General features: G+C 39.0%; 1 protein-coding gene across 15 annotated transcripts in view; it reads left to right on the forward strand.

Moving 5' to 3' along the window:
• Positions 1-1,177: 1,177 nt before the first annotated feature.
• Positions 1,178-25,875, forward strand: part of CELF1 (CUGBP Elav-like family member 1) — a gene marked incomplete at both ends in the record, with an annotated part of 33,007 nt that continues 8,309 nt past the window's right edge. For 2 of the 15 annotated variants that reach the window (XM_079537590.1, XM_079537591.1), the window contains 9 exons: positions 1,178-1,212; positions 16,294-16,481; positions 17,039-17,121; positions 17,504-17,552; positions 19,329-19,463; positions 19,631-19,710; positions 20,049-20,210; positions 21,562-21,631; positions 25,556-25,684. In XM_079537590.1, coding sequence (XP_079393716.1) covers positions 16,304-16,481; positions 17,039-17,121; positions 17,504-17,552; positions 19,329-19,463; positions 19,631-19,710; positions 20,049-20,210; positions 21,562-21,631; positions 25,556-25,684 — 886 coding nt within the window. Of the gene's footprint in view, positions 1,213-14,020; positions 14,092-16,293; positions 16,482-17,038; positions 17,122-17,503; positions 17,553-19,328; positions 19,464-19,630; positions 19,711-20,048; positions 20,211-21,549; positions 21,632-25,555; positions 25,685-25,875 lie in introns of those variants that run through there. The other 13 variants (XM_079537586.1, XM_079537593.1, XM_079537596.1 and 10 more) reach the window with 9 other exon arrangements.

Raw genomic sequence — 25,875 nt, forward strand, 5'->3', positions numbered from 1 at the left:
CTTATTGGTGTATTCATAGCCATTTACGTGATCAACAAGCTGTACGTTTCAGATTTTACTGAAAGTTGATTATCACAGAAACGTAACTCAGACATAATTTATGACGTTTCAATTTGGATTAAATACTTTCTCAAGTTTTGAGAGTAAGTGGAAGACAAAGTAACATTTCTATTACGTGTTCTGAAGCCAGGGCTGTTAGCAGGAATCAGAGACCACGTTTGGGCCGTAAACAGATACTATTTAATTAAACATCAAAAAAGCAAAGGAATGTGGGTGAGGTGGAATTAGGTGTAGTCAGGTAAAATATTTGCTAGGATCACGAGTAGAAGTTAGTGTCTGAAATGGTACGTTTGTTTCTTCTGAAGTCATTATTCCAAATGTTATTCTGAAACAAAACAAAAATGTTACACCAATAGCCAGTTCTAGAAAATATAAGGGAATCCATAATTTTGAAAATAGGCATTTTAGGTAACCAAGTTACATTTCTCAGGATTCCTGGATTGGTTTTTATTTTTCTTAATTAGTATTTATAAGAAAACTCAATTTTTTGTTTAAGCTTCTGTACTCATTTAGAGGGTATAATATTTTATTAATATTATTAAACAAAGATGTAAAATTTCCAAGAGGTCTCCCTGTGGAAAAGAGGGTGTGAGGGTATTTACATGTGATAAATATCCAAGTATATGGAAGAGAATAAAGATCACTTATTCACACTTCTATTGTATTGTATTCTTCAGAAAACAGAACAAAGGTTATGAAGAGGCCTGCAAAGCAAGGAAGATGTGCACACTCAAATAGCCTTTTAAAACTCTTCTTGTAGATGAATGATGGTTTTGGTTGCTTGCTTGTAAACAGATAAAAGAACTGGTATTTTCTGTAAAGTATTTCAAGGCAGCCATAAGCTTAGTATACAACCTAAGCAGAAGCATAGAAGAAGTTGAAAAATAAAATGAAATTTAAGTCTTGTATTTCAATGTAGAGTAGTTTGTGTTGTGATCAATTATTGAGCAGTCTAATGAGGATTGTTACCACCTTATGAAAACTTGCATTACTAGAAGTGGGCTTTAGTCTCAAAGGTCTCATACTTCCTGCAAGATGCGGTTCATGTTGTAATTATTGCTATTAGTTGATTCTAACTGGAGTACTCAATGTCTGTTTTTCTTTTTCTTTTAGAGTGAAGACTGGAAGTGCTAGAGAAGTGCATAGCTGCAGGTATGAACCAACTACAGTTTGTGGCCCACAGTTGCTTATTGGAGTTTCATTTCAAAGGTTCAGAGAGAAGTTGTCTTTACTTTCAGTGGTGAAAACAGCCACTCTCTACTCCAGCAAGCAGCATTCCCTCAACCTTCAGCTCTTTGGAGTTTGCTGCCCTTGTGCTGCTGAGGGGTGTTGGGAGTGTAAACAATTTAGGACTGCTAGTATCTAGCTAATAAGCTCCTTTAGCTTCATCTGTAACTTAATAGTTTTATAAATGTAAGTAACTACGAAGTAGGATTGCGTGTCCTGATGGTAATTTATTCGCTGGAATAAATCTCAAGTATTTTATAGTACATAAAACCTTAAAGATATTAGTGGAAAAACTCTGTACAGGCTGTGACATTCTGTTAATTGCAGCATAAAAGGAAAATATTTGTGTGGAAATGCTTGGAGCTAAATGTGAGGATTTTCTGGTGCAGTTCTGCTGATGCCTGAAGTCCAGTAAGAGTGTAGTTTCATGAGCCAATTCCTCCTTCCTGCTTTATTTGATCTCCAGGTGTTTGTTTTTTGGGCTTTTTTTTTTTTTTTTTTTTTTTTTTTTTTTTTTTTTTTTTGTACATGGTTCTGGTGATAATTTGACTTTGCTAACCTGGTTAAAAGCTATTTCACAATCAAGTGGTTATTTCTCTGGTTTAGCAAATTGGATTGTGTGAAACTCTCATGACTGCACAACAGCAGCAAAAAAATAGATCAGATGGTAACTGTGCAGCTTAAAGGCTTGTTGCTGCTATGTTAAGTAACACTTCCATGCTCAGATTGCAGTGGCTCTGCTCTTCTGATAATCACCTGTACTGTGGCAGAAATACCTTATGCTGGCAGAAATACTTTATGCTTTAGTCCATCGGCAAAGCAAGGAGGCTCTTTTGAGAAGGAAACAGTACACCAGCCATGGCACCTCCCAACTTTTATACAGAATGCTGGTGGTAGCTTTACCAAAGCTCTTGAGAGATGAAAAATATGTGCTTTTTTTTCCAATTTCAATAAGAGTCAATCTTATTCCTGCCACAGTCTTAAACGTAAGGCTTTCTAAAGAAGAGCGTATCACATCGTTACCAGCTTCGGAGATAATTGAAGTGATTTGCTGACAATGTGGATGCTTGTTAACAGATTTGACTAGGCTTGGAGGTGAAATGTGATACAGAGATCCAGATTACAGTAATTGTCCCTTTTCAGGAGATTTGAGAAATAAAGCCATGTTATGATTTTACAAATTCTTGTGAATGCTGAAAGGACAAAATTGAGTTTGTCCCATTGTACAAAACTGCCGTATTGTTCTTTGCCTGGCTTTGAATTTTCCATAGTTTAATCAGGTTTCTCAATTGCAAGAAGAGTGATGGTACTGGAAACTTCCTCACACTTTGTTTTCACCTCTTTGTAGCTAGAGGTTCAGCTGGGAGCCAGTGGCATTGATTCTGTCACCTGTTAGATACAAAGCAGCCAGAGGTGCTGCAAGAAAGCATGAGTGACTAGGAAGGATTCCTTCCTTCTGTGGTACTTCCTTAACTTGGAACTTAGAAGCTCGACTGGCTCTGTGGACAGAGAGAAATGCCCCCTTCCCAGCTTTGGTACACTGACTTTCTTGTCCTGTTCAAGACAGAGAAAGAGCCAGGAAGAACTGTGGAAAAAATGTCTGGATCAAACATTGCTGAAGAAAGTAGAACAAAATAAGATCCATGGTCAGTGGGAAATCATGCATGATATGGTGGCTTATAGATGATGCCAGTCCTGCTGGCTAGTCTAGTTGCAGTCCAGGAATTCCATAATTTTTGAGTGATTTTTAGAAACTGGTGATTGTTTAGAAGTACCTATTGGAAGGCATTGGTCTCCAGGCACTGCAGGTATTGCACAGCATACAACTCCTTTCCCAGGCAGCTAGCACTCTGTTGCTTACCCTTCCCTCTCCTTTGCTGCTCCTTTAGGACCATAAAGAACATATGGAAGAGGGGTTACTGTGTTTGTGTGTGAGACATTTCTACCTTACCAGACAGTCTAATCTGTGATTAGACCTCGTTCTTCAGACTTAAAGATTCTACCAATTACAAAATTCAGTTCCAGAATCGGTTTGGATTATGGAAATAACAAAACATTCACATTATTTAAATGAATTAGTCCTGTTTATGATTGCTGAAACCAAATTATGGAAAGGAAAACCTCACTTGTGTGCAAGATATATAGTTTCTCATCCTTTAAAGAAACAACCCTGAATTCATTTGTCTTAATGTGATGGTAGAGAGGTGTCCAAATAAAAGAGGAGTAATTCTCCAACATCTAAGGTTATATAAAATTGTTTATATGCATCCCACTATAAAATGCCTCTTATGATGATGTAAATCAATTGACAGTACAGAAATGGATTGGGGTAGAATTGTGATGGAATTCTGATTCTAGTCTGGTACAGTGTATGACACTGAGGAACAGTCAGCTTTGCTTTGAGATGAGGAATCAATGAGCCTTTGTTTCTTGCTTTTATGGTAATTGCTGTCTCCAAGTTTTTGAAATGGAGACTTTATTCTGAGACTTGAGTTTCTTCCTTCTATTCAGAAACTTGCATGCCATGCTTTGTCAAGGCAAATTACAGTTATTCTTGTCAAGAATTAATGCTGTGTGAGTGCTGACACTTTCAGGAGTGAGGAATTTGTGCCTGCTGGATTGTCGCTTGTCAAATCCACGTTCACTGTGCTGATGTTCCTCTGGGCAAACAAATTTACCTTTACACTGTTTGAACCTTGTGAACAGTCAGCGTTCTTGTCCTGCTCCTCCCTTATTATGGTCCTTTTTTAGTTTTCCTGAAGGTGAAAACAATTATCTGCTTGGCATCCCTGTACCGCAAGCCAGAGGAAATCATGCCTTGTCATGGTGTGACAAGTAAAATAGAAAGGATTATTGCAGTGTGATAGGAAAGATTATTGCAGTGTTTCATATTTCAAAGGTGGATTGTACTCTTCTGGAACTGTCTGTGCTGTTTGTAAACTCTTCAGATAACATGCAAAGGAGCACTTGGATAAAATGAAATTGGAGAGAAATAGTGCTTTATTCTTTCTATTTTTTTACTATAGTATAATTTTAACTGTTCCTGTTTTGTATCTGGTACTATCAGAAGAAACAATTTGAGATTAGATTTGCCTGGTTGTTCTGATTGCTGCAAAGGACAGGGAAACTTGAGACTTGTTGCTTTGTTTAGTCCAAAAGGTCCCCTGACACCTAAAAAGGAAAGGGGGGAATCTTAAAGAATGTATCATTCTTTAAGAAGATTTTTAAGCGGATCTGACTACTGTTCTAAGACCTATCAGAAAGCAGAGATTTAAAATTTATTTGGTAATACAAAATTTGTTCCTTGGAGTTTAGGTCATGCATTCATTTTCTGAAGTTTAAAAAACAGAACACGCAAACTGGTCAGTTTTTAATTTTCTTTAAATTCTTTATGCAAACTGGGGTGCACTGCTTGCAACAAACCTTAGCCAAAGGTATTTCTCATTACTGTAGTTCCCCTGTGGAGTGACAGAACAATCTTCGTGTCCTGGAATGGTACAGCTGGTTCTGCAGCCTCTCCTGGAAAATGTGGTTAGGTGGCTCGCCCACTCCAGTGCTCTGTGTGTCTTTTTGACTAAGTACAGAGCTGCACGTTCCTGTAATATAGGAAATGACAGCAAAGTTCAGGCCTCTTTGAAACCAGGTTCTTAGGTCTTGTTTGTACTCATAAATTAAAGCTGAAGATGATCTAAAATACCATGTTCTATAGAATTAATTGCTTGCAGGGTTGTTTCTTAGATAAAAGGCCGAAATACCTTATGATAAACTCTTGGCTGTTAGTAGTGACCTTTTCTAACCTTAAAAATTAAAATCATTCTTGTAAGCTCAGAAACAATGTTTGGGAGAGAGAGAAAGAGAAGAAAGGCAGTATAAATGCAGCTGTACCTCTGCTTTCAGGACAGGAGGGCTCACAAACATTGATCTGTGGAAGATTGGGCGTTGTTTACCGTCCAGACTTCCTATGTGTGTCATGGTCTGAATTCAGTTAATAAAAAGCAAGAAGAACAAAAAATAACAAAACAACCAAATCCTCCTGCTGCCTTAAGTATTCCATCCTGCCTCCTTTTAAAAGCTCTGTCATTCCACAGGGCAAAGATGCACATCCTCACTTCTTGTACTCTCATTTCCTGCCTTGACTCCTGCTCTGTCGTATTGCTGCTTTTATTTCCTCTTTCTATTGTATTGACCAAGCCTTTTTTCCTACTTTCTCAAGATTTTTTTCCTGTCTGCGTTGCCAAAGTATCCACAGGTCTTTCAGATCTCTTTGGTATTTAATTTTCCATAGTTTGCCTCTGGCAAAGTATGAGCGTTGTTATGTCCTAGCACGATAATGATAAGAACTCTAAATGCTTCCCAAACTGCTGGAATTGTTGCAGGTGTTTAAAATGAGGATAACAGGATTAAATCCTTTACCTTTTTTTTTTTTTTTTTTTTTTTTTTTAATGGCTGTATGCCTTCATAAACAGTAAGTCAATAACAAGAGGAAGAAACTTATGAACTTCTGCTTCAAAAACATTAGCCCTAGGATACGTGCATCAGTGCTGCTTCTTTGTATCAATTATTAATTGTAAAGTGTCTCGCAAGCAAGGATAAACATGCAGTGATTACTCCTTGTCTTTGCTTTGACAAAGTTAATTATTATGGGGTGCCTGCATTAAGGCTTGCCATTATCTGTTCTACAAGTACAGCTGCTTTAATATGTTGTCATGCATTAATTGCTCCAGATTCATGATTTGGCCTTGGAGCCATTTGTTCATCTGTGTATGTGCCTCATGTCAGTTATCTTTCATACTGTTCCTTCTCAGATCTTTGCTATCTCCTTTGCATCAAATGAGTTTTGCTGATTTTTTTTTTTTTTCTAGTCATTGTTTTTTTAACTCACTGCTACCACCACCAAGAAGTAGCTGATAAAGATGGTTTTGTTTCCCTCTCAGTTCCTTTGATCTGTAAAAAAAAAAAAAAAAAAAAAAAAAAGGAAATATGCCAGATTTTAATGAGGAAACGTATCTGGGAAAGACAGAAATTCAATACACATTTTAGGTCCCAGTTGTGACCTTAAGAACAGCAAACTTCAGCTACAAAACTGAAATCTAAAACTAGCAACAAGAAAATGCCTTGCATTAATTAAGGACAGATGACAATCGAGGCACCTCTCCTGTTATATTTGTATGATGATTAACATATATGTTTAATGTGTCACTGGGGAGCAGGTATAAGAAGGAAAACAAACACGAAAGAAAAGGTGGAGTTCATTGGAAAATGTTTCAATGTGAAAATGTTGCTGACATAGACGTCTCTTATTTATTTCACTGTACCAGTATAGCAGACTATTAACTGATGATGCATAGGTACTGTCCTTGAGAACAAGGTGGTCGGATACTTGACTGCCCTTGGAAAAATCCCAGTAAGTCCTAACCAAAGCTGTCTGTTGCAGTACATGGCACTATTGTGGGCTGTGATAGTTGAAGTTCTTATATCAAGTATTTGCACTTTATTTTGAGTAACCTCAAACCAGAGAATTGCGGAGGTGATCAGCTTACTTATTCTTCATTACTGTAGGATTACAGGAAATGTTATGGTTGGAGATGGGTGTTTGAGGCTGTTGTGAGGAGGTGGTTTCCTCCCAGTTTCCTCCCAGTGGGCCAGTCGATTCCCATTTCTTCTTTATTTTTGTGCTGCTTGCGTGAGCATTTGTAGTGTGGCCACTGAAGCAGCAGACACAGCTGCAGCAGGTCAAGCACTGGGTTGGCAGCCCCACGCTGCTGTTAGCTGCTGGCTGTGTGCTAAGAAAGCAGAAGTCAGGGCAGTGTGGTGCAGCTGTTCTGCCCTAGAGAAGCAGGGCATTGTCTGCAGTGCTGCGGGTTGTGCTTGCACTGCCAGTCTGATAGCACAGCCCCACTGTTTTGGTTACAGCCTGCTTGTGCTTTCCCTCTCCTGCAAGCAGGTAAAGACTATGAGAGGAAAATTTACGAATTTTGGGGGCCACAATCTTGAAGTCTGTAAACTTCATTTATCTACCATAAGTTGGTACTGAGACTGGTGATTCAACTTCTGAGTTTGTTAGGCGCCCTGGTACTTGCAAGTATTGGCAGAGCAGTTCCTTGTGGAGGGAGAGGGTTTGGCTTTGAGGATTTGAACAGATGTTGTAACCTGTTTCTGGTAGATAAGTTCTCATGTTGCAGGGCTGCCATCTCCCATTTGGTGTATGTTGTTTGAAGAAGTGGGCCAGATATTGAGCATACCACAGATTGAATTGCAATTGCAAGGCATTTTAAAAAGAAAAGTGCATACACTGGTAACTGTGCTGTTATGTTCCCTTAAGGCTAAAAGTGCAATTTACTTACTTATTTTTGCTGCTTATGAAAGCATTTGAATAAATTGCTGGTAATAACTTAGCATTTTTAATTAGTGTTTACACAGTTCACGTGTAGGTTGGTTTAGCTCTAACAAGACAACTCTTCCTTTTATTCAGTCATTCTCTTTGCCCTTCTTTTCTCCCAGCACGCATATATGGGATCTTTGGCAAGTTCCAGACTTCTGCCATCTGTATTCATGGAGTAGCAATATCTACTGTTTGTTTTCACCTTTTGACTGCAAAATGGACTCAGTTATCCTCCATGTTTTTAGCTGCTAAGAACCTGCTGTGGTTTGTCTGGTAGCCTCTGGTCATTTTCTTCTGAGTACTTGTCCAGTCTGCCCTTGCTCTCATGAATGTTTCTTGTCTCTGCAGTATCCTGCCAACAAGGAGTTACACAAATCTGACCTCCTTTGCCCAAAAAAACATCTCTGGTGAGAGAAGGAATGCTGTCTCAGCTACTAAGATTTTACTTTCTTATCTATGATTTGAAAAGCCACCTTAGAGATGTTAGTTACTTGAGAAAACAATAGCCAGGCGCAACCTATTTCAGTTGATGCAAGGATTCATTTCAGTGTTTGTTTAAAATAGAAGTGAGAAGGGTGAGAAGCCTAGACTTGTCAGTCACATGGATGTGTGGCAATTGATGCAGAACTGTTTGCCTTCACAATGCATGTGATAATACTGTATATACAAAACTTTCCTATCTGGTTTTACCATTTTTACTGTTAAGTTAAGGTCAAAAAGGGTTCTGTTAGAGCATTACTCAATTCATGGACTTTGCGGTTTGTTCTTCCACCAAAACAGAGGCTTGAAGTCCCCAGCCTGTCAGACAACCCAGCGTTGCATCTCTGCCTCTGCCCTCTGTATTGCCTGGACACATGCAGCACAGGGAACAAACAGGAGCTATTGGATGTCTGTGTGTGGTCTGTGCTTCAATTCGTTTTAATTTATTGACCAAAAATAATAAATTTCTGCCACGGAGAACTCAGCTCTTCAGTTGCTTCCTTTTAAAGGAAACAATGCACAAGGTTTACGCCATCATTCTTTCCTGAAAACTTTTGAATCCACTTTTCATTTTCTAAAAATGGCAGAGCAATAAATGCCTCAAGGCACTGAGTTCATAATAAATCCACTTTAAATGAATGTAATATTGCTTTGAGTAAGTAAAAATAAACATTCAGCTCCTCTTTCCAAACAGTGTGTCAATAGCTCTGAAGTAGTCTTGTCATTAGCTGTGGTCTGCACAGGTAAGCAGGAAGAAGACATTGAAGGCTCTTGAAATTCATTGGATTTATTTTAAGGCAGTAAGATACATCTGTAGGAGCAGCTTTTTCTTTTAGTTCTGCTTGTGGAATGTCTTGCCGTATTTATAGTAAGGGTCAACTCCATAGTGCTTAGGTTTATTGTCTAGCAGGCAATATTTTCAGTTCTTTATGTCCTAGGACAGCATGGCTGCATCCTGATTGGCTTGTCTGACATCTGGAAATGGAGCTAAGGGAAGTCGCTTGAATTTTTACATTAGGTCTGTACAGAGCTGAGAAAATGGAGCCTTCTCTTTTATCACGGTTTGCAGTCTCCAGTGCTTCTCTGAGAAAGCATCTTCAAGTGATAGGACCTTTCTGGCCAGCCTGATTCAGAACTCCTTTGTACAACAGATTTTTACAGATGTCCTGTTTTACTGTATCAGGCTTGTAATCACAGCTGCCATAGAGGGGCAGTAACTTGGAGTTTTTTAACCTGAGCAGTATTGTCTGTATCTATTTTCATGCTAGGGATCTGTAGTGTGTATGTTAATCATAGAATCATAGAGTGGCCTGGGTTGAAAGGTACCATCTTGATCATCTAGTTTCAACCTCCGTGCTATGTGCAGGGTTGCCAACCACTGGTTCAGGCTGCACAGAGCCACGTCCAGCCTGGATTAATTAAGGTAAAAAATTGTGTGCAAGGAACTTGAGAATTGCCGCACTGAACTGCAGTAGAGCACAGTCTGGTTTGATATTTTGGTTCTGATAATGCTTAGTACCAGGTGTCTTAGACAAATGGGTCTAAAATCTCTGTAGTGATTTGATTAATCTGTCACTGAAAGTGAGGTTACTAAAAGTGAGGTTACTTAGTTGTTCTTTCCTAATGATAGCTGTAAGATGATAGTTCTTATGTGTAGTGTTTTGATGCATGTAACCTAGTGGTGATTGGTTTAAAAACAAAACAAATGAAACCAACAAAAAACCAACCCAGCACAACCAAATGAAAATGGCAGCTAAGCTTATTCTTTTTTTTTTTTTTTTTTTTTTTTTTTTTTTTTTTTGCATGGGTAGAGAGAGCATCTGCCTGTAAGACAGAGCAATAGGTGGCTTGTTGCTGTCTGCTGGCAGAGCTGGGAGTCCTGGGGGTTTGTCAGGCAAGAGCTCAGAAACCATTCGTTTTGATTGTTCACAGAAGTAATTGGAGTAGAAGCTACAGGTAAACAGGTTTTCATTCACATGCCAGGGAAGTAAATCAGGAATATGTTGCTTCACCTCAAATAGATTTTTCTTGAAAAAATGTTGATATATTACAGATATTTGATACGGTACAAGCTATTTTTAGAGTAGATGTTACTTAATATGTGAAAATGCTGCTGGGTGTGGAAGAATTATATGCTCTGATGAAACTGCTGCTTTCTCAGATAAAAGCAGTTGTCTTCCCTTCCTATCCTTTTCTTCATATACTAATTTCTATGAAAATATTAGAACATGACTTTCAGTTAATTTACATTGTAGGCAACCCAAAGCTTCATGTATTTTAATGGTAAATTCAACATTCTCAATGTTTAAAATTTCAATACTTGCAGTGAATAACTGTTGTGGAGATTGGCAGAAGCAGAATTGCAGTTTTGGCAATACCTATTGAGGTATGGGGAGACATTTCATTTTCACATAAGCAGAAAATATTTGGTCACCGCTTACATGATCAACGATGAAACAGGAAAACATTGACTATATTTTGATGTATATAACCTAGGGTTTATCTGTAGAAAAGCAAAACTGCAATTCAGCAGCACTGTAGGGATCTGGATATGCACAGATAATACAAGGGGAAGTTTATTCTAGGACCTGTCTCCTTCAAAGCTTCACAGTGTCTGATTTCCCTATAGCCTGTATCCTTTCCCATAGTTTGCTCTCACCATCGCCATCATCCCTCAGCTTCAGAGCTGTATGTGTTGTTTGAGGTTTAGAGTGTGTAAAATAAAAGATGGTATTATCTTTAGCTTTCAGAGTTAATTGCTTATTGAAGTGAATGAGGCTTTCTTAGCGAAAGAGCTAATGGAGCTTTGTTTTTTTTGTTTTAAGTTTTTTTGCCTAAAGATGTGACGTAGTTCTGCAAGCATAAAAACAAAAGCAAAATGTTTGGCATTTATGCCTTGTGGTCTGAGGAGTCTATACGGTGATATATTTTACAGTATAGTCTGGGGCTTCAGACATGCAAAAAAGTGAGATGTAGAACACAGAGAACTTTTGTGTTCATACTGTCAGGTTAGCACCACATTTAAATGTGCAGCTACAGTCCATAGGGCTTGGAATTTCAGACATTGTTCCTATTATCCTTTGAATAGAAACAGTAAAAGAATGGGCCTGGAAGCCAGCAGGAATTTGACATCTGAGCAAAAAGTATGTGCATTTAGCTCTGTACATTTTCTTTCTTTGTGAGCAACGGCTGGGATAACTTTCATGTTTTTATAATTCCAAAGAAACAGCTTCATTTAATTCTTCCAGTTTCTATTCAGTAGTGAAATAAGATTTTTTTGTACTCTTTCTGATACTTTTACAAGCAAAGTCCAAAGGACTTCTAATCTCATCAAGTCCATGCCTTCAACTAAATAATGTTTGAACAAATCTGTTCTCTGTACTGCTGCTTTTTCACTGAAACCACCAGTTACTGCAGAATTGTGCTATTTTGAGGCATGGGTATTTGACTAATGCACCTTCAGGTATTTATCCACCATTCTAGTATTGATTTTTCCTTTTCTGCAAATTGTGCATAACAGCATTTGAAATATTCTTGGCACTGTTGTTTATTAACCGAAGTGAGCATATCACAGGAGAGATGAGAGTAAGTATAACAAGAATAAGAAATTAAAGTATAGCGGGATAATGGCACAAAATCAATGTTTTAATTCTCAAAGCCAGTAGATTGAACTTGACATGGTCTGTAACAGTGTGACAGTGAAGGGTTTGGGAGCTTCTCTGCCTGTAACTTTTTCTGTGTTTTTAATCTTAATGGAGGAGGCAAAAAAAAAAAGCTGTCAATTTTGAGGAGCAGAGAGATGAGGAAAATAGTGAGGGTAGAAGCACATCATAATGACTTAGTGATTCTCTTCAGTAAACTAATCAATCTCAGTAATATTTTTGAAACCCATTTTCTAGAGTATGTCTTACCAGCATCATCTCTTATTGAACCTGTGATGAACACGGCTGCTGGAGTGTTTTACTGACTGCTTGAAAAAGCAAAGGATGACAGGAGGTGTTCCTTGGTAAGGCTAGAATTTGTACTGTTGAGCTACAGAATTACATGAACAGTGGAGAGAACCCCAGTACATCTTCTGCTGTTCTTAAAATGTAAATCTGAAATGTTTCTCTTTGTAGACTTTTTTTCAAACAGTCTCACAGATTGGACTCCAGGCTGAATCCAACTTTTGAAAGTAATGCGTTTTATACAGTATGGCATTTTTCTAGAAGGAGGCCTGTGAGATGTGTCTGAAGGAAGATGCCAGCTGTTTACTGAAAGCTAATAAATTGACCCGTGTTCCACAGTGCCTGCTTACCTATTTGTAGGAGCAGTGCAGTTACCATGTAGCAAGAGCACGTGTGAAGTAGTTGCTGCTGAACATCTACCATGTGTGATAAATTCACACAATCTTTTATTTTGCAGTAATGTGCTTATGCCTTTGTATTAAAAGGTCCAGCTCTTTTTAATAGAGATTTTAAATAAATCTCTCTGCAGGCAGAAGATGGAAAAATGGTCTTTTTCCAGAGATTAGAAATAGTTATTAATGTAAAAAATAATAATAATAATTATAATAGGCACACTCTAATTTTGCAGGCATGAAGAAAGCTGTGTAAACTGGCCATTCTTAAATAACTACAGGTACATGTTGCAGTCCTTAACAGATGAGAAAAATGATCACAGCTGCCCCAGAATGTGTTCTGTGATGCTCTAAGAGTTTATTATATGGTTGTATTGAACGTATACATAAGGCTTATCTGGATTCATACTGGACTTGAGCTAATGGTCTGGTGCTCAGACACACCCAGCTGGATTTGTAGCACGCTCTGCAATCAAATATTCCTCACATATCTCACAATGCATCCAGTATTATCGAGGTTATCTCCCCATTAGTTGAAATACTGGAGGCTTAACTACTGGAGGTCTGTGTTACATGTACAAATACACCTCACAGTGAGTAGAAGAACACGTTACGCCTGTTTTATCGATGAAGAAGCTGTGGAGTTAACATCAATGTTTTCAAAGATTATACAACAGTTTTCAACAAATTACTACCAGGATCAGTACAAAAGCAAAAATGATATAACCAGCAGGTGCATATTTTTCCCTTTCTTTATCTTCTGTAGGCTCTGTATGTCTCTGGAATTAAAGAGGCATGGTGCAAAGTGCTCTTTCCAAAACAATGTATGTTTTGCTTCTCTAAAGAGGATTAAGTAGCCGTTGATGTGATTGTAATGGATTTTTTTGAGCAACCAAATTTCCTCAGTTCTAATTTTTTTTGATAGGTTCAGATTTGTCTCCCTGTAAGTTAGGAGTGTGTCAAAAATGGCACAAGGTGGAAAGAGTGAGTTTGTTAATCAGACACTGAAAAGGTTTGTGCTGAAGGAACCTTTTGACTACACATAACAAATTGTCTGCCTTAATACTGGTGATGTGGGGAACTGTCTGTGTTTCAGGGTCTTGGACTGCCATTTTGGGATGCAAGGAGTTAGTTGGGAGTGGAAAAACTGGAGTTTGTATTCTTTCTGCTCTGTTACCCACTGCTATCTTCATGGATCTGACACTCTGTTTATCTGACAGTGTGCTCAGTACTGCTTCGCCAGGGAAAATTGCACAAAACAAGCCCAGTGCATCAGCATTTTCATTGTGTATTGAGCTGAGCCTCCCTTCACATGGTCACATCCCCTTTTTAATCTGGGATTCCATGTCCCTTTCCCAGTCCAGCTTGTTTCTGTGGTGTCTATTGCTGGTCTCCCTGAGCTTCTGTTTCTGTGGTTTGAGTGTTTTTTGTGTGGCCGAGTGTTAAGACCTGCAGGACTTTTGGAAGTGGTGTTGTTGAGGGGTTAGGCAATACACTGAGTTAGTGTTAGTAGTTTGTGACAGACCGAGGTGATGGCTGCGTTCAAGTTGGATTTTCTTCCAGAGATGATGGTGGACCATTGCTCCTTGAATGCTAGCCCTGTGTAAGTATTGTGTGTTCATGTCTAAGCTTGTAACCAAAGTGGTAGTTGGAATTGCTGTCTTTGGAGCCTCTGCTGTCTAATACATTCCCTTTGTGATGGTGGAAAAAGAGGGATAGGAGGATCTGGAGGTCTGAAGTTTGTGGAGAAACCGTACTGGGCATTAAGAGTTGATACTGGGTTCTGGATGAGGGGGGAAGGATTAAAAAAAAACAAACCACAAAACACAACAACTTGTTTTTTAGGATAAGGGGTGAGGAGGAGTAAAGCTATTTGTTTGTACTCTTTACAGTGTGCAAAAGGTGCTGATATTACAGAATCAGTTATTAAAATGTATTGTTGGGTGAACATTTCCATTTCTCTCCCGTTGATGACTCCAGACTCTACCTTTGAATTGGGAATGAAAGATTCCTTGAAATACTGTTCAAGTCTCATGAAAGTTGCTCAGTTAACAGGAGGTGGGCTGTGCTCTTGAAACTGTTCATGGGAAAGAATGCGGGGCTGAAAATTTTTACTTAAGGAGGTTAAGTGATTTCCAGTTCTCAATCGGATTCAAAAAGCATGGAATCTACATCTTTATATATGGTATTCTTTACCTTGGACATTTGAAGAGATGCTGGCCCTTTGAGTGGAAAGGTTTGGTAATATAGGAATTTGTGATTATTCCCATCCCTCCTGGTAAGAAGTTCATGAGGTCTGTTGATACTGTTGGGAAATTATGGCAGGAGTTCTTTATCAGGCTCTGTGCAGCAGAATATGGAGAGGAAAAAATAACTAAACATTGCCTGCTTTTGAATTTTTTTTGAAAAGTCTGTTGAGGGAGGAATCTGCAGATGAGCAATGGAACACTGTTTAATGTACCGTTAATAAACCACTGAAAAATAATCTTTAAGAGGAGAAAAAGGCAGAAGTGAAGGGATCTGAGTACCCTGGAAGATGGACGCTTGTATCCTTCAACAAAGGGTTTGAGACCAGCAGGAAATCACTGCATGGTTATTGTTGTCCTCCTCCTGTCCTTTCTAGATTTTGCTGGACTTGGTCAGCGATTTTAGCCTGCTAATCACTATAGCTACAGTAGAATAGCTGCCATTACAGGCAGTCTTCCACAGAGGTAGATCCTGTGGTATATCAGACTGACTACCAAAAACAAGACCTCACATTGTATTCAACAGGCAATGAGGAGTCGATACTGAAAGTTGTGTATGGCTTGCAACTAGCTGAACAGGGTACAGTGCAGTTTATTAACATGCCATAAATAATATTCATATGGCTACCATAAATAATATTCATATGGCTAGCCTCGGAGCCTTTTGTGGAACCCCACAGAATGGCCAGGGTTGGAAGGGACCTCATGATCATGATCATGAATCTCCAACCCCCCTGCCACATGCAGGGAACCCCATACTCAAAACTTCTGTGTTATAGTCTAATAAATGTCTCTTTTACTGTGTTAGCAGCCTACCGTTAGTCCGCTTGATTTACTCTGAAACTAAGATTATCAAGGGCCAACCTGTTCATCAGCGCTGTCAGCCTGTTTGGTTTTTTGTTTTTTGTTTTTTGCTGAGTGTTGTTCAAAGCTGCCTAGTTCCACAAAGCTGCTGTGTTGAAAACCTTTAATGAGACTTCTCATCAGTTCAGTTGTATTTTTTCTGTTTTAAGGTATTATTCACTCTGAGAAACAGTTACAGATAGTCATGCTTAAGCATACAAAAATGTCCTCTTATTTTCCTTAGTTATTAATAACTACAGCAGCTTGTGGTTCAGCTGAGTTTAGTTTTTTTTTCTTATATGGTGTCTTCTGTAAAATGTTACAGAATTGAACTAATATTTTTCCAGACATCTCTACAGACGTGAAAATCGTGTGAAAAGTAGATGTTGACTACATTATAAGAGCAAACACTAGGTGAAGTTTTAAACAACCGTGTAAAGAGAGTACTTGGTTTCCAAATATATTGCTTGCCAGTGAATGCGAGTAATAATAATTTTTCTGAATGTAATTGTGTGTATGTGTATTATTATTTGCATTCACTGGCAAGCAATGTACATATCTATGTATATGGCATATATATGTAAATGCATGCATATTGATGTAACAGATGTTTTTTGCTGTAGCCTACTTGCTGTAGGCATACTGCTTCTAACTGCAATAACATCTAGAATTGGTGGCAGCCTAAGTAACTGAAATGCCTTATTGAATTTTTGTAGCTCAAAGAAAATGAATGGTACACTGGATCACCCAGATCAACCTGATCTAGATGCTATCAAGATGTTTGTGGGTCAGGTCCCACGGAGCTGGTGTGAGAAAGATTTAAGAGAACTTTTTGAACAGTATGGTGCTGTCTATGAAATCAATGTCTTGCGAGACAGGAGCCAGAACCCTCCTCAAAGCAAAGGTGAGAACTATACTTCTCATATTAGACTTGAGCCCTCTGCTGTTTTTACGCTGTTCCAGTCTTACATGTTTGTTTGGGGATGTATGAAGAGTATAGATTATGAGTGCTGAGCAGAGCAGCTAATAAACAAATATTGTGTTGCTCCAGAGCATTGCTATAATGTTATGATATGGCCAAAATGTTGCTGGAAATGTCACTGTTTCAAATAATATACAAAATTCAGAAACGTGCAATATTGTATTGCCACTGAAACTAGGTGGAAGTTCTGGATACAACCAAGTAATGGAGTTTAGAAATGGAAGTAGCCAAGAGTTGTTTGCTAGATGTGTCTAAGTGATTGTTTTAATGGTGTGCTGGTAGTATTGACTTGGTTCGGAATATTTTAATTACGCTTAGTAACTGTTGAGAAAAACATAATCCTATCAGTGATACCTACCTATTTCATTATTTAACTTTTTGGTTGTCATTGGATGAGTAGAAGTGGGACATGTAATTTCTCTACAGCATGTCAAGATTCATAGAGTTCTTCTTTGGTTAGCATTTTGTTTCAATTGCAGGGTGCTGTTTTGTTACATTTTATACCCGTAAAGCTGCACTAGAAGCACAGAATGCTCTTCACAACATGAAGATTCTCCCAGGGGTAAGAGAGAGACATGCTCCCTTCACAGCTTTATCTTGTCTTTCTGATCTCTGATGCCACTGATATAAAAACAGACATTATCTTTTTCTGAAGTCTTGTTTTAAGGGAACTGTTAGAATGAGAAAAATCACAAAATTGGAACGATAATAGATTTGGTAGTAGAGTGGGTGGATGTGTCTTCTGTAATAATGCTTTCTTGGGAGGAATGATGGTATATAATTAGGAGAATATTTTTCTTCCAGATGCTTGTATATTGTTATTAATGCCTTTCTGTAGTGGCAGTATAGGCTACAAACTTATACATTCACCGTTGTTGTGGGAATGTATTTCATCTAGCATAAAGTGAATGCATTTATGATTAAATAATCTGTTTGCATTTCAGATGCACCATCCTATCCAGATGAAACCAGCTGATAGTGAAAAGAATAATGGTAAGCTTTACTAAAATCTGAATGTTGTGGCATCGTTTATTCCAACTGGGAAACTTCAAGATTTTCCTTGTGTTGAACAGCTTCTGACAAAGTCATCTTGCACTGGGGTTTGGGTTTAATTATTTTTTTTAAACAAATGTTTTCAGTACACTAGGCAATTTAAGTGAGGTCTCTAGAATTTCATGACTAAGTAACTACCACTGTTGCTGTTCGCTAGAAAAACCATGGTGTGGTTAGGGAAACATCCAGTGAGTTCTTGGTTGAACTAAGGTGGCTGAAATCTGGAAACGCTTTTCAGGTCTTAACTAATTTGTAGGCTATTGTGACTAGAGTGGGAGTCAACACTTCATCTCCAGCAGAGAAAATACTGTGAATGTAGTTCTGCACATTGACCATTTCAGACAATTACATCTAGCATTGAGTAAAATGATCATTTATCCATGTATGTATATATGAGTTTATTTATGCACATACATACACATGTACACACGCACGGATATGTGTGTTTCCTGGGAAAATAATGGAAAGGAGGAGGCAGAAAGGACTTAGAAGTGTTCTAGGATGGCAGATCTGAGGCTATTAAATGAATATTAGTAAAAAATGTAGATGAAAATATAAACATGAAAGCATTGGTTAAAAAAATATTTTAACTTGCCATTAATAAAAGGAATTCTGGTTCTCTTGAGCTAAAATTGACTACAGTAAGGATTTTAAAACAGCTTTATGCTCCAAGAGTTTGACAGTGAATTGAGTGCAACTTTTAAGATTTAATGGTCAGTTGAAGCCCTGCCAGCTGGAATGGCTTGGGATTTTTCCCTCCAACTCCAAGGGAGGCTCAACAAATAAATTGCCTCTTACTGTGACACTAAGTAGAAGACTTTTTTTTTTTTTTTGGTCTTGAAGCTTCAAATTGTGCTGCAGCAGTTATGTTATAGCGTTGAATGTTTTATTTGTGAACTGCTTTATATGTCTAAGTGGCATTCAGAGTATAATTTTCTCATTCACTTAAAAGTATTTAACAGGTGACTAGCATCTTCAAATCCATAGACTGAGAGGTATAAAGTTCTGAAGTTAGTAGCCACAAACTGGCAGATGAAGATAAATGTTTGTCTCTGCACCATTTATCTTAAAATAGTCCACACTGAAAGCTTTCCTTCAATTTTAATATATCTTTGCATTGGCATTTGGAGGTAATATGTGGTAAAAGACAGCTCAGATCTGAGGTGTCATTTTCATGCTTTTGGTAAAGATCTGAATGGGTCAATATGAAACAACTAAAAAGCTTTTGCTTCCACTGTTGGCAAGAACATAAGGAAATAGGCAGAACTTAATTCACATGATTGACATGGTAGAGGGTAATCTAATAGTCTAGAAAGAAGCCTTCTGCAACTAAAATGCTTGTTTACATGCAGTTGAAGTGCATTGGCTGTCTAGAATGAAGAGATGAGAAACAATGGAAATAGTCCAGTAAAATGCACACAACTCTTCCTCACCAGGAAATGAATGTGGGAGGTACAGGGAAGAGCTGAATGCAATATTTATTTATTTTCACTTCCTGCAGCTCAGTAAAATGTAAAACAAGGATCCGTATGAGATGTCTAATATGAATCTTCTTAAAACAAAAATATTCCATTGTTAGGAATCTGGTTTTGACAAGCAGCTGGAATTCCCTGAATTAGAGGAGAAGTAATTCTATAGTTGATGGAGAAAATTTGACAAGATAAGACGTAGTAAGTGCATACTTGCTGGTAATACTCTTATCTTTTGATTTCTTAGCAGTAGAAGATAGGAAGTTGTTTATTGGAATGATATCGAAGAAGTGCAATGAGAATGATATCCGAGTGATGTTCTCCCCCTTTGGGCAGATAGAAGAATGCAGGATATTACGGGGCCCAGATGGGCTGAGCCGAGGTAAGCAGGAACCTTTCTGGCTGTTCTCTGCTGGATGCTGCTTTTTGCACCTCAGGGTGGCGTTTCAGCTATTCCTGTGATTTTTCCAATAGGCATTTCATTTCTTTATTTGTTCTAGAAATGTGTATATAGTGATGACTTGGTTCCTTTTTGTGTTCTTTTTCCAGGTTGTGCATTTGTGACTTTTACAACAAGAGCCATGGCGCAAACAGCAATCAAAGCAATGCACCAAGCGCAAACCATGGAGGTAAGACAAGGTGGTGGATGTCAAGAGATGTTGCAATTTGTCAGGCAGTCACTGTGGAGTTCGGGGAACTAGAGAGTGGAGAGAAGTATATAAATACTACTCCTGGGCTGTTGTGTTTGCTCTGCTTGTACTATTAGGATTCAAGATAGAAACCTCATCTGCAGAGAAAATATGAAAGTACAAAGTAGAATAAAAAGCAAATGAGAATTTGAACCTTTAATTAAATGCATTGTTTGATTACATATGTTTGGGGAGGGTATCAGAAATGTTTCCAATGGCTGGTCTTAATGCAGTAGTTTTGTGATGAAGTATGTAATTGTTTCAATTGCTATTTGCAGGGTTGCTCTTCTCCCATTGTGGTAAAATTTGCAGACACGCAGAAGGACAAAGAGCAGAAACGAATTGCTCAGCAACTCCAGCAACAAATGCAGCAGATCAGTGCTGCCTCTGTATGGGGAAACCTGGCTGGTCTCAACACGCTTGGACCGCAATACTTAGCAGTGAGTTTCTGACCTGGTTTCTTTTCATCTCTTCATAGCTTGGTGTCTGATTGTCTTTTGGTGTTTGATGGATTCTGAAGGCTCCTTATAGACAGGAGTAGGGCTGTTATCTTCCAGTTGGTGGATGAGGAATCTGAAGTACAAGGAAATTGTCATTTCCTAAAAGCTAGTCAGGAGGCATTTGAGTATTTCAGCCCCAGTTTCTGAAGTAGTAAGCACTGAAACTTCTTTCCTATTGTATGTAAAATAACTTTGTAGAGGGAAGGTTTTCCTCATATGTTATGGGCTCTGTGTTTATTCATCTAAATATATACCCTTTCACGTCTTTTGTGACATAATGATAACATAATTATTGTATTCTTCCATTGTTCCTCATCCAGTATTTATTTCTCTCATCCTCTTCCGGTGAAACATAGAATAGTGCTTGGTGCTGTACAAAGAGAAAAGCTGATCAGGTGAAAGCATCAAGCAGCTCACAGTGCACAATAAAAAAAAAACAAAAAAAAACCACAATTATTCACCAGTGAATAGAGAGACTCTGCTCTCCCTCGCAACAGTGATACAACAGAGTGCTGTCTGCTGTTTGTTTTCATAAACTAATGTGCTGTAGGTTGTTAGAGTAGTTATGAGAACTGTTTTCATGCAATGTTAAGATCTAGAAAGCAGAAAAGGAAAGCTTCATCTCATTCTTGGTATGGTGTACTATTGCACTGGGGGCATTCTCTTACTTCTGCATAAGTTGATGGATTGGAATTTTTTTAAACAATACATAAGTAATGGAGAAAGGAATAGGAAATCTTCCTGAATAGCTTCCTAGCCAGGACTTGAAATTTCTTTAATGGGTGCTGTGCTTAAGGAAAGTGAAAGAGATCCCCTCTCACATTGGCTCTTTGACTTTTGGCATGCCATTTGTCCCATATGGGTGATGTCAGTTGTAAAGTCTGACTTGAGGTAGTATATCCTTGCAGGTGGCAGATCTGCCCGAGGTACTTCGAAAGGGAACTCTCTCTTAGTAATTACTGAGTCTCAGTGCTGATTGTCTTTGTGCATTAGATAGAAACTTTGCCTCGGCTAGTATATTGACTATGCTGAGTGTGAAAAGCGTTTTGCTATTGCTTTGGCTGCAATGTAGTGCATGGGCAACACTGATTTTCACCGTGATGGTGTTCTGGCTGTGCTTTATAAGAGGAATTTTTGATGTGCTTTGCTGTGATGTGGTGTGTAAGCAGTGGGATTTCCCTTTGTGACGGCACTCTGGCTGTGGTGTGATGCAGTTTCTCCCAGAAGCGGAGCCAGCCCTCACTCTCACTCTTGTTTTGTTTTTTGGTGTAATGTCTAGCTTTATTTGCAGCTCCTTCAGCAAACAGCAGCAGCCTCATCTGGGAACCTGAACACGTTGAGCAGCCTCCACCCAATGGGAGGTGAGTTTTTTCACCAGAGGATAAATTTGATACCAAAGTAAAGAGGAGGGGGGTAGAGAAAGTAGCCAGAAGGCTGTAGACATATTGGATTGTAGTAAATAGTATTGAGTTTGCTGATCTCGTGGAATAATAGGAATACTCTGCTGCGAGTGTGGAAGTTCCCTCTTAATCTTAGTTAATCATTGTCCTGAAGGTAAGTTGTGGTATGCTGTTTACCTCTCTTACCTCTGGCATTTGAAATCTATAATCTCTTATGGATACAAAAAAAAAAAAAAAAAAAAAAAAAAAAAAAAAAAAAAAAACCTGTATAAATTCATTTTCATGGAAACAGATGCATATTTGAAACACTGTATTTTGAAATAAGCACTAGTGCGTGTGTTTCAGTTACAATGAATTTTTTAAGTCTCCTGTTTCAAATTCTTTGTTTTTAAGTACTTCACAGTTGCAAATGCAGTGTTGATAGCACTTTAAACCAGGGCTTCATTCTGTTTCTGTATTTTCTGCATTTGAGCTAGTTGATTACAATATTTTTATAATGCAGAAATACCAACTTAATAGATAGGAGCCAGATTCCTAGCTGTAGACTACTGATCAAAATTTACACCAAGTATAGATGCATGTTTTATAAGCAAGTATATTTGAAGTAGCTTTAACTTATTTCTTCTAGAGCTATGGAGATATTCTTAAATTTCTGATATTGGGCAGCAAATTAATTTTCCCTTTCCATCCTCATCAGGTTGGGAATAATAAGACCCCTGTTAGTAACTCCCATTTACCACATTCTCTAAATGCTTTTGCTGGTAGAAAAAAACCAACAACAACGTGGTTTTGGTTTTGGTAGTGAACATTTGGACAGTGAGGTGGGTTGAGAGCTGGCTGACTGGCAGAGCACAGAGGGTCGTTGTTGGTGGTGCAGAGTCCGGTTGGAGGCCTGTAACCAGCGGTGTTCCTCAGGGGTCTGTGCTGGGTCTGGTCTTGTTCAACATCTTCATCAATGACCTTGATGAGGGGATAATGGCCACCCTCAGCAAGTTTGCTGATGATACGAAGTTGGGAGGATTGGCTGACACGCCTGAAGGCCGTGCTGCCATTCAGCAAGACCTGGATAGGCTGGAGAGCTGGGCAGAAAAAAACCGGATGAGGTTTAACAAAAGCAAGTGTAGAGTCTTGCATCTGGGGAGGAATAATTCCATGCACCGGTACAGGTTGGGGGATGACCTGCTGGAGGGGAGATCTGCGGAAAGGGACCTGGGTGTCCTGGTGGATGACAGGTTGGCCATGAGCCAGCAGTGTGCCCTTGTAGCCAAAAAGGCCAATGGCTTACTGGGGTGCATTAAAAAGAGCGTGGCCAGCAGGTCGAGGGAGGTGATCCTCCCCCTCTACTCTGCCCTGGTGAGGCCTCATCTGGAGTACTGTGTCCAGTTCTGGGCTCCCCAGTACAAAAAAGACAAGGATCTCTTGGAAGGAGTCCAGCGGAGGGCCACGAAGATGGTGAAGGGCCTGGAGCATCTCTCCTATGAGGAAAGGCTGAGTGAACTGGGTCTGTTCAGCCTTGGGAAGAGAAGACTGAGAGGGGACCTGATCCAGGTCTATAAATATCTAAGGTGTGGGGGGCAGAATGGCGAGGCCGGACTGTTTTCAGTGGTGAGTGGAGACAGGACAAGGGGAAATGGCCGGAAACTGCAGCATAGGAAGTTCCGCACAAATGTGCGCAAGAACTTCTTTACAGTGAGGTGACGGAGCACTGGAACAGGCTGCCCAGGGAGGTGGTGGAGTCTCCTTCTCTGGAGATGTTCAAGATCTGCCTGGATGCCTACCTGTGCGACCTGGTGTAGGGAACCTGCTTTGGCAGGGGGGTTGGACTCGATGATCTCTGGAGGTCCCTTCCAACCCCTACAATTCTGTGATTCTGTGATTTAAAGCTTTTAAAATTGCTTCTTTGAGTTGTCTGGTTGTTAGCAATTGTCCATGCCCTGTCTGTGCGGACATTGAACATGAGCTGTTAAGAAAGAAATGTTTCTTTGTACATCTGACTTGTGTTGCTACACCCTACAGCTTTGTGATGGTGATGTATACAGATTTTGTTGTGAGCATGATGCCAGTTTTTCCCACTTGCTTATGTATGAAGGCACATAGTATTAAAGGAGGAAAGCTAAAACCAGTTCATGTTTGTTGTTACCATAGGGCTGCTGAGGGGGGCCTAGCTAAATGAAACTGCATGTGGAGTTTTCAGGGTAATTCTGTCTTCACTGTATAAAAAGCTCCTTAAAAACTGAGAACCTAGGCATATAAATAGCATGTTGCATGGTGTTTTGAATTTTCCAAGGCTGTTGTTCTACACAGGGAGAATTTTATTTTATTTTCAAAGCTCCATTAATATCTCAATTGCATTTCTTGACTTTGATAGAAAAATTAGCAGGTAATTAGATTCCAGTCTGCATTGGGCTTCATAGACAAAATTTAATGTTGACCCTATTGGAAAGCAGAAGGAAAAACAATGTGATGGCAGGAGAACAGGTGCAGCGTGTACATGCCAAACTGCTTCAGAAAGGAAGCAAGCTGCTCTGTTCTTCACTAGCTCTAGCACTTGCAATTTTAACCCTCTGTAGCACTGTAACAATGACAACAAAACTTAGGTTTTAACTTAATATTTTTGTTAGAATTGCATCTTAGGGAATATAAACAAAATCAGGATCCTCTTGTTTTGAGCGCTAAATAGAATTAAAGATACGGACCCAGTCAGAAAGTTAAAACAGTTTGAGGTTTAAAAAATAAAAAAGCTAAAGGTAGTATGAGCTACTAAGAAGATGAACAGTTTATTCTGCATTGCCATTCACATCCTTGTGTTGTCTGTTTGCATCCTTATTTGTAAAGCTGAGATTTTGACACGTGTGCTTTGTCACCACGTACTTACGAAGCATCTGAAAGACAAGGAACCACATCAACAAAGTCATGGGAAAAGAGGAGAAATTTAAGATACACAAATGAGGAGATGTGAAAGGGAAGAAGAAGAAATGGAAGAATTGAGCTAGCTAACTGAAGGATGGTTGAAATACAGGAGTCTTTAGAACAGAATCAGGATGAATGATAATAGAGTGACAAGGAAAGATGGCAAATTAGTGTCAATACTGACTGAATCATTTAATTCATAAATTATAAATCAAAGTGAAGGTGAGTCATATATGTAAATGACCGATAAAAAAGTTCATCAACACATCTTCCTCTCACTTGAGTATTCCTGGCTTATTACCCACAACATGCTTAATGTTTTCTATTTTCTTTACCACTTTTGTTTGACCGGCTGACTGATCTGTGCATATAGTGGTTGATCTCAAGGTTAGGAGTTGCCACTTAACCTTGTCTCACAGTTGACTGTTGCTTCCTGGCTGCCAAGGAGGCCAGACAAAACAAGTTGATGTTCAGCTGATGACAGGTTAAAGGTATGACATTGGCCACTGTGTTATATAGATCTTCTTAAAAGAATTCTGCAGTTGTTACTGTTCCCATGTAAAGAGAGTAGAGGCATATAAGATGAGAAGAGGTTATTAGCCTGATGTCTAGACAAGTTCTCTGGCTTGCAGATCAACTCCATCAAACCGTGGCTTAACTCTCCATAGCAGTTAAAATCTCTATGCTTTTGTGACTGGACATAACGCTGCTTGAAAATGCCTGTGCTCTGGAATCTGCATCTGAGATCACGGTCTTTTAAGGAGAATCATCATTATGTGCGACATATGTTCCCTTTTAGTTCTAACAAAGAATCACAGATTTGAATAGATTCAGTAACTAGTACTGAAATCTGATGTTCTTAAACTCCTTCCCATTACTGCCTACCCTATTATGAGGTGCAGAGGCTGATGGATCTTAGGCTTGGATGATGGTGCCTACTGTAGGAGAAACTGTACATTCTTCAATGTGTTGCAGGACTGAATGCGATGCAGTTACAGAACCTAGCTGCGTTAGCAGCTGCAGCCAGTGCAGCTCAGAATACACCAAGTGGCACCGCTGCACTCACCTCCTCCAGCAGTCCCCTGAGTGTGCTCACCAGCTCAGGTAAGAGACTGACTATGCCATAGTGTGTTATGACATGGGTTGCCTTGGGGAGTCATTTCAGGTTAGATGTAATCTATTTTGTCCATTTCTGTCACTGTTGTGTTGATAGAGACTTTTAATTGATGTCTTTAATGTCTTCAATAGATACGAGTTCTACCTGCAGATTCACTGCCATTTGCTTAGGGTAGATA

The sequence above is a fragment of the Tetrao urogallus genome (assembly GCF_951394365.1).
Source record: "Tetrao urogallus genome assembly, chromosome: 6".
In the NCBI taxonomy this organism is placed as follows: Eukaryota; Metazoa; Chordata; class Aves; order Galliformes; family Phasianidae; genus Tetrao; species Tetrao urogallus.